This window comes from Pongo abelii, chromosome 13, assembly GCF_028885655.2.
Source record: "Pongo abelii isolate AG06213 chromosome 13, NHGRI_mPonAbe1-v2.0_pri, whole genome shotgun sequence".
NCBI classification, from domain to species: Eukaryota; Metazoa; Chordata; class Mammalia; order Primates; family Hominidae; genus Pongo; species Pongo abelii.
The window spans coordinates 40278998-40288053 of record NC_071998.2 but is presented as its reverse complement, the minus strand read 5'-3'; the positions used below and the strand labels follow the sequence as shown (position 1 = coordinate 40288053).

General features: G+C 43.6%; 1 protein-coding gene across 5 annotated transcripts in view; it reads left to right on the top strand.

Moving 5' to 3' along the window:
* The first annotated feature begins 2235 nt into the window (after positions 1–2235).
* ADAMTSL1 (ADAMTS like 1) overlaps positions 2236–9056 on the top strand; it is a 1026435-nt gene continuing 1019614 nt past the window's right edge. For 2 of the 5 annotated variants that reach the window (XM_054521046.2, XM_054521045.2), the window contains exon 1: positions 2239–2438. In XM_054521046.2, coding sequence (XP_054377021.2) covers positions 2343–2438 — 96 coding nt within the window. In that variant the 5' untranslated portion in view covers positions 2239–2342. Of the gene's footprint in view, positions 2439–9056 lie in introns of all 5 variants that reach the window. The other 3 variants (XM_063713990.1, XM_054521047.2, XM_054521049.2) reach the window with 2 other exon arrangements.

The window sequence follows — 9056 nt, the reverse complement described above, 5'->3', positions numbered from 1 at the left end:
TGGCTATTGGACTAGGTGGTCAAATTCTTCATGGTTTGAAGTATGTGGCTGGGCTAGAGCTCCCTTCCAATCCTGAAATTCTGTTGCTGTGCTCCCTTCCAGAGCCTACTTCCAATCCTAGTAATATAGCCATTGAGCTTCAGTACTCTGATGTGTCAAGTTAGGATAATCTGCACCTATCTTGGGGGTTGTTTGAAAATTTAATTCAGTTAATGTTGCTTAGCACTGCTGCCTGGCACATCATTTCCTTTCTTTCTTCTCGCCTGGTGCTGTAGGTACCCCCAACCCCAACAGGTTAGGACCACCTGCCTGCCAAGCACAGCCTTGCCTTTTTCTGTTTAACATCGTGGCTCAATCATCCTAGCAAGACAAGCCATTTGCGACCCTCCATAGAAATATTTTCCTGTCTCCAGCCTCTGTGGTCTTTGTTCTTATTTTGTGTGTGTGTGTGTTTGGTTTATTTATTCATTTTTTAAATGTCTCACCTTTTCCTTTATATCAATTCAAGCTGAAAACTTGGCCTAAAACTCCTTTAGAAAAGAATCTCCAAATATTTTGATCTTTGAGCTTTAACTTTCTGGGAATCTAGGCTCAAAGGTAGATGTATTTTTCCCATTTCTGATTTTTTTCTTTCACACTTTGGGAACTCAATACACATAATGAGTAAACAGATGAATTCTGCAAAGCAGCCTCCTTTACCTTTAACAACTACACAACTCCTATTCTAGACACAAGTGGTGATATTGGCACACATATGACATTCATTTCCTATAGGCACTTCTGCCCTGACTTTGCCTCTCATTCTGTTAGCAGACAGTTTGTGTCTGGTCTGTTTACCCAATTAAAAAGAGCAGGATCCGCATCTGTCTCAGTCGCTGATGGGCTACAACGTTCAACCACAGCGCCTGGCAAGGAGTAGGCATTTAGGAATATGTGGATTGAATGAATGGTTGCTAGGGAGTATGGTGGCCCCTTAATTTTATGCTGGGCTCATCCCAGGGCGCGCACGTGGGAACTTAACAAAAGTTATTTCATGAGCACAGCGCTGAATCCCTTATCCTACGGAGTTTACTGAAGTGGGGCCAGTTCTCCGCCTCTTCTAACTTTACTGCCAAGGCAGGAGAGGGGTGGAGTGGCCTGGAAGACAGTTGGAAGGAGGGTGGGAGATTTGCTTTCTTACAAAGATGCTTTGGGAGACTGGCTCTGTAGCGCCAAATTTTCAGGAAGAAATGAGCCTGAGTCCCAATGGCAAAAAAAAAAAAAAAAAAACCCAAAAAAACAAAAAAACAAAAAAACACAAAACCTGCAACTGAGCTCAATGTTTATCTTCTGTTAAAGAGACAGCCTGAAAGCCTCCTGTGTACTGAGAGCGTGGTCCAAACCAGAGAAGGGGGCGCCCTAGCTTGCCCCCAGCAACCCATTAGTACAGGAAGACAACCAGAGAAGTCAACCTCACTGAAGCCACTTCTTGGGCTCCCTGTGCCCGACGCTGGCTTCTGGTTCACGGCGTCCCTACCCAGCTGTCGTGGGTCCCTGCCACTCCCGAGCGCATGTTGCAAAACAAATCAACTCCATGGGAAAAGCTCCATGAGCGCCCAGGGGACAAGTCCCCACGGACAAGCATGTCAACGATTTCAGTTTTGTCCCATTACGTGAGGTTGTAAGTTTCTTCATCATTCCCCGCTCCCAACACGCATAAAATCGTCCCCAGCCCCTGGAGCGTCTTGCGGGGCTCCCAGGTCAGCAACAGCACTCGGGGCTCCGAGCTCTAGGAAAAGCGCGCAGGGAATGGCTCCTAGGACTGGTTCCTGGGAAAGCGCCAGCGTCCAGGGAGAGCTTTTCTTTCTCCAAGGGCCGGCAGGGTGGCATTCCAAGCGCGAGCAAGGTGGGCAGTGAGCGATCCTCTCTTTAAAAAAGAATAAATAAATAGAAGCCAGCGCGCAGCCCCGCTCGGGTTTCCCGAAGCGCGCACCGCTGTCGCTGCCGGGGCGGCTGGTTGTCTGCGCTCCCCGCCTCCGCTGGGCTGACACGGGAGGGGAGGAGCAGGAGCTGGAGGGGTGTTGGGGGTGGGGGGAGCGCGAACCATCCCGAGCCAAGACAAGCAGCACATTCACAAATAACGCCCCCACCCCCAGCGCACGCGCTCCCATTCAAAGCAGACCCGCTCCGCGGCCGCACTGAAGCTCCAAAGCCGCGCCGCCTGCCCCAGCGCAGCTCTGTCTCGTGGGGCGCACGCCCGAGCCCGCCTGCCGGCCGCCGCCGCGGAGCCACCGCAATCAGCGCTGGAGGCGGCCACCTCTTCCAGGGAGGGGTCTCGCCCGAGACTCCCCTTGGTCCCCGCCATGGGGACCATGGCACGACTGGAGGCGTCCCAGTGCCCTGGGTTCCTGGCCCGCCTCCTCGGTGGCACCTGGTGCCTGCTCTATATCGCCGGACAGGTAGGGTAGCCTGTGCGTCTTGCGTCCCTCCTGGGGACTCTGCTTCTAAAGCCTGTGCTACAGCGAAAAGCGCTGCAGCGTGGGACGTGCTCTCTTCCGCGAAGGTCCTGGGGCTGCGCTGCCGCCCAAGCTGGGGACAAGTGGCGCGGGGTTGGGGCTAAGGCGTACCCTGGGGTCGATCGGGTCGATCTCTGCATTTAGGCTCGACCCGGCCTCCTGGGACCCTGTCCTGGGTTTTCGCCCTTGCCTGGGTCCTGCTTCCAGCCAAGCAGAGCCGGGGCGAGAAGGCGGCGCCTGAGCTGGGGAGCTGTCATCCCCAGCAGTCCGCTACCCCCCACTCTTTCCGACAGTCCTTTGCGGAGCCCCCTCTCTCGTTCCAGGCTGAGGCTTGGGCGGCGCCGGGGAGACTCGGGTGCTGAGACACTCCTCCACACTTCCGCCCTTCTGCGGACCTAGTGAACTTCTGACACTGTCACCCTAGGGCCGCCCGCAGCCCAGTGTCGGGGGCGCAGCGTTGTAAGGTGTGCGGACGCCGGACCAGGTGGGCTCCCTGGTGCCTCCGCGGTCTAGAGGTGGCTCTGGTGGTTGGGTGCCCGAGGATTGGCTCTGACCATACCCCCTCCGAATCCTCCCAGGGTCTTCTCCAGGGCCACACGGGGTGTATAAGGAACTGGGGAGTTCTCTAGGGTGGGAAATTCAGGCCCCGAGGCGGCGCAGAAGGGCCCTGGGAGAGGGTGTCTGATTAATTCGGTTTGCCTGGTAGTGGTTTATTATCACAAGACTTGGAGGAAGCTGCTTAGGGAAGAGGGCAGGGGTCCAGGGTCGAGTCAAACTCAGAATGCCTGCAGTTCCTTGGTTTTCACACTTTCCAGAGTCAGGTAACTTTTGATTAAAACCCACGATTTGGGCAGTTTGTACATAATTTAGCCTCCATAGATTTGCCTTTCACAGGATTACTTGGGTAATTCTGGGAAAATACCCAAATACTCTTGGCCGGAATTACCGCCAGATAGCCTCCCTTTCCTCTGTTTTGCTTATGGAGACTTGTCCAAATAGGGGGATTTCCTTCCCTCGCTTTTTCTTAACGTTTTGCAACTTGTTTTCTGATCTCTATTTTAAAATTTTGATTGCAGTGGTGCACTTCTAGAGGCTGAGAGAGGACCGAGAATGTTGTCTCAGAAGGGCCCGGAGCAGCAGGGATTACTCTCATCAGTAGTAGAAATTTTCAGCAGGGAACACCTGCTTAGATTGGACTATGACAAACAGTTGGAAAAGCTTGTATTAATTATCAGCAGGTTGTATTCCCACCATGCTTCGTTCCTTGTCAGGGTTTCCCAGCCATGGCTGCACAGTACAATTACCTAGGGGAGCTCTAGAAATTTCCTGCGTTAGGGCCACACCCCAGCTGGATTACATCACAATCCTGGAGGGAGAGGGGAGGCTGGGACATCAGAAATTCTAAAGCTCTCGGATAATTCTGTTCTGCAGCTGGGTTAAAAACCAATGTGCAAAAATGACCTGCCTTAATGTGACTTTTTTTTTTTTGAAACGGAGTTTCGCTCTCGTTGCCCAGGCTGGAGTGCAGTGGTGCGACCTCGGCTCACTGCAACCTCTGCCTCCTGGGTTCAAGCGATTCTCCTGCCTCAGCCTCCCAGGTAGCTGGGATCACAGGCGTCTGCCACGACGCCCGGCGAATTTTTTGTATTTTTAGTAGAGACGAGTTTTCACCACGTTGGCCAGGCTAGTCTCAAACTCCTGGTCTCAGGTGATCCACTCGCCTCGGCCTTCCAAAGTTCTGGGATTACAGGCGTGAGCCACTGCTCCCGGCCAATGTGACTTGTTTTATAGAATCATGGCCCCAGAATTAAACTCGAAGAACAGTAAAGAAGGCCTGAGACAGAGACTTGGGAGTCTTGACATGTAGCTTCCAGTCCCGGCGCTGTCCCTAAGCGCGGTATCATTTTGGTCGAGGCCCTTAACTGTTGGCCCCTTTTTTCACAGGTACTGCCAGCTTTAACAACACCAGGCAGGTTGACATCTGAACCAAATTAAGACATCTTTCGTCTTATTTTTAAATACCCACAAGGTAGAAATTCTACCTTATCATTGATAATTTGCTACAATACCTGCTCATATTTGGATCCAGCAAAGATGCTAAAAAGGAGCTTGTAGTTTCTTAGACTTGCAGTATTTTTTTTTTTTTTTTTTTTCTGCTTTCCCACTGCCTGTTCAAACTCACTTCAAGTCATTGGGTGCTTTCTTGGCATTCATGACAAGCTGATTTTTCCTAACATTACACACACGTTCTTTCCTGTGCCACTTCTCAACCGTGTCTTCTGGATATGGATGATGACAGCAGATTTGGGTCTTGTGTGTGTGTTGCAAGTGGCTTATTGTTTAATTCCAAATGGATCTTTCTCATTCCACCATTCAGAGCTGCTGTCCACATGTGAGGAGCCTGATGAAACTTGTCTGAGAAAGAACGGAAAAGAGTTTAAAGTGGTAGATTGGTTCAGTATCCTGGTAAATGCAAAATGCCTTTGAGAGTTAACTTGGTCAGGTGTTTGTCAGAGCAGCTGTTTAAAGTCTTCACTTGGTTTTAATCGTATGGGTATTATATTTAACCATCAAATTAAACAGATCAGAAATTTGAGGATACTTAATATCAAATCAAGAAGAAATCATTCTATGATCGATAGCCAGTGCCAGATGATTTGAACATTATCTGGAATTTATATATTCTTCAAACTGTTTTTGAATCAAGACACTCGATACATGAAGGCATAACAAGCAGACCTCCCGTGTAGATATTGTAGCTATAGTGAAAGGAGACTGTGTAGTCAAGAGCTTTTGCTACCCAAATGGAATGATGTTTGAGCTATATTCTCCAAATAGTCCAAAGAACAATTTTAATGCCAATACAAATTATTTGGAAATCCAAAGATTTCTTTCTTCTCACTGAATTTCTGCTTTCAGGGGTTATTTCCCTCTCTGTTCTGACTGAATTAACCTTCTTACAGGATTCTTTTCTTTCCTTGCAACTTAAAGGCAACTCACTCCTTAGGTTCTTATGAAACTGATGATTTTCCTCATTAATTTCATGTCATAAGCTGAACCCAGCATGATCCTATTACCTTAATTGCTCCCAGATAAGGAAATGCTTAATCAACTCATGGTAACCAGTAGATATTATCAATTACTGAACGATTTCTACAACCTGACTGTAGCAATCCACTGTAAAATGAACAAGGCTGGTCAAGAGGATGTGTTACTAGATCAGTGCAAATCCATTACTGTTGCTTAAAAATGTCACTTGCTGGCAGTTCATGTCCTTTTGGTGATATATCTGTGGTAGCTCATTCAGACAGAAAGATTTAATATTTCCATTTACAATGTTATTCTAAATGGTATCCTTGTTAGGAATTCAGTAATAAAATAAATAGATCCTGGTTGGCTGGAAAGAATTTTGCCTTTATGGGCACCTGATTTCCAACTAAAATTCTTGAAGATGACTTGCTTGTTTCTTTTGTTATCCTCCTGTATGTTCTTGCTGTTGTTTTTATTTATTTTCATTTTTTATCATAATAACTTTGCATTGTTAAAAATGCTACTAAGGATTTTTGTTTGTTTTGCATTATATTGAGGTATAAATGGCATAAGGTATACTGCACATGTTTAAAGTATACAATTTGATAAGTTTTGACATATGCATATATTCATGACACCATCACCCTAAAGTTTCCTCATTACCCTTTGTAATGTCTTCCTCCCTCCTGTCCTTGAGTCCAGCATCACCAGGCAAATAATGATCACCAGACAAACATTACCAAGCAAATACTTTGTTACTATGAATTAGTTTGCATTTTCTAGAATTTTATGTAAATGGAACAATCCCTCCTGCTTTAACCAAAAGGAGGCTTTTGGTTTTTTTCCCTCAGCATAATCGTTTTGAGATTATTCCTGTTATTGCATGTATCAATATCTCGCTGCTTTTTATTCCTGAGTAGTATTGCATTGTATAGATAGACCACAGTTTGTTGTCCATCAGCATTCACCTGTTGATGGACAGTGTGTCTGTTTCCACTTTTGCTATTACAAATAAAGCTGCTGCAAACATTTATGTACAAGTCTTTGTACGAACATGTGGTTTAATTTGTGTTAGGCAAATACCTAGGAGTGGAATGGCTGAATAATATAGTAGGTGTACATTTAACTTTTTAAGAAACTCAGTTTTTCAAAAGGTTATACCCTTTTCTCAGTAGCAGAGTGAGAGTTCCAGTTTCTCTACATCTTTGCCAATACCTGGTGTGGTCTTTTCTTTTAGTCATTCAAACAGGTATAGTCATAGCTTGTTCTGGGTTTTAATTTGCAATTCTCTAATGATTAATGATATTGAGCATGTTTTCATACATTTAGAATCCACACATCTTCTTTGGTAAAACTTCTGTTCAAATATTTAGCCCATTATAGGATTGTTAGTTTTCTTATTGGGCTTGGAGAATTCTACATTCTGGCTGCGATTTTTTTTTTTTTTTTTTTTGACAGTCTTGCTCCGTTGCCCAGGCTGGAGTGCAGTGGCATTCTTAGCTCACTGAAACCTCCACCTTCTGTGTTCAAACAATTCTCATGCTTCTGCCTCCCAAGTAGCAGAGATTACAGGTGCGTGCCACCATGCGCAGCTAATTTTTTTGTATTTTTAGTGGAGACGGTTTTGCCATGTTGGCCAGACTGGTCTCGAACCCCAGGCCTCAAGTGGTCTGCTCACCTCAGCCTCCCAAAGTACTGGGATTACATGTGTGAGCCACCACCCAGCCACTATGAATGTCTTCTCAGATGTGTGATTTGCAAATATTTTCTTCCAGTCTGTGGCTTGTCTTTTCATTTCCTTAACAGTGTCCTTTGCTTGGCAGAAGCTTTTAATTTGGTGAAGTTGAATTTATCAAATTGTTTCCTGGACAATTGTGATTTTGTTCTTGTTTCTAATAAATATTTGCCTAAGCCAAAATTACAGAGGTTTTCTTCTAGAAGTTTTATAGTTTTAGGTTTTTGCATTTAGTCTCTTTCATTCTGAGTTAATTTTTGCATATGGTACAGGGTAGGGATCAAAGTTCATTTTTTGGCCTATGGATATTAAATTGTTTTTGCATGACTTTTTGAAAAGACCATCCTTTCTCCACTGAATTGTCTTTGTACTTCAAAAATCAGTTGTCCACACACGCGTAGGTCTATTTTTGGATTCTCTGCTCTAATCCACTGAAGTACATGTTTATTGCTATGCTAGTAGCACACTTTGAGTGGTATAGCCTTATAAAAAGTCCTGATAAATAAAAATAACTTTGTTCTTCATATTTCAAGGGCATTGATTTGTCTATCCCATATGAATTTTAGAATCAGATTGCCAATTAAAAGATGCATGCAGGGATTTGATTAGGAGTGTTTTAACCTAAAAATATATTTTGAGAGAATTGTCGTTTTACTAATACTGAGTTTCATGACTCATGAACATGAAAACCTCTCTAGTTAGGTCTTCTAAACAGTATTTGGTACAATATTTTAGTGTACAAGTCTTATCTGTTTTCATCAGATTTATTAATATTTCATATGTGATGCTTTTTTAAATGACATTTTAAAAAAATTTAGTGTCCAATTCTTTTTTGTTAGTATACAAAAATACAATTGATTTTATATATTCTTATTTTATGCAACTTTATTAAACTCATTAGCTGTAGTTGCTGTGTGCAACAATATGTAGTATATTCCATCAGATTTTCCACATAAATGATTGTCTTGTGCAAATAAAGAGAGTTCTTTAAAGTCTTTATGTCTTTTATGAAATTTTTTCATGTATGATGACACTGCCTTCGAACCTTCAGTACAAGGTTGGATAGAAGTGGTATGAACAGATATCCTTGTCTTGTTTATCATTAAGTATGATGTTAGTGTGGGGTTTTTTGTAGATGCTCTTTATGTCTGAGGAAATTGCTTTTATTCTTCATTTTCTGAGTGTTTTTTATCAGAAATGGATTTTGTTTCTGCAGCTGATTATCACAAGATTTTTCCTTTTTAGTTTAACATAGTGAGTTACCTTCACTGATATTTGAATGTTCAGCCTACCTTGCATTCTTGGAATAAGCCCAAATTGATCATAATATTATTTTTATATATTGTTGGATTCAATTTACTAAATTTTGTTTAGAATTTTTACATCTATGTCCATGAGGAATAAGGTTCTGTAGTTTCCTTTTCTTGAAATATCTTTGGTTTTGGTATCAGAGCAATGCTGGCTTCAAAGAATAAGTCAGAAAATATTCCCTTATTTTCAACTTTCTGGAATCTGTATATGATTTCTTCCTTAAATGTTTAAGAATTCACAAGTGAAGCCACCTGGGCCTAAAGTTTACTTGGTGGGGGAACTGTTTAATTACAAATTTAATTTCCTGAATAGATACGGGGCTATTCGGGTTATCAATTTCATCTTGAGTTAGCTTTGATTGTCTTTCACAAGTTCGTCAGTTTCATCTAACTTGTTGAATTCATTGGTGTAAAGTAGTTCATAGTGCTCCTTTATTATGTTATTTAATATTATTAGGCTATGTAGTTATATTACCTGTATCATTC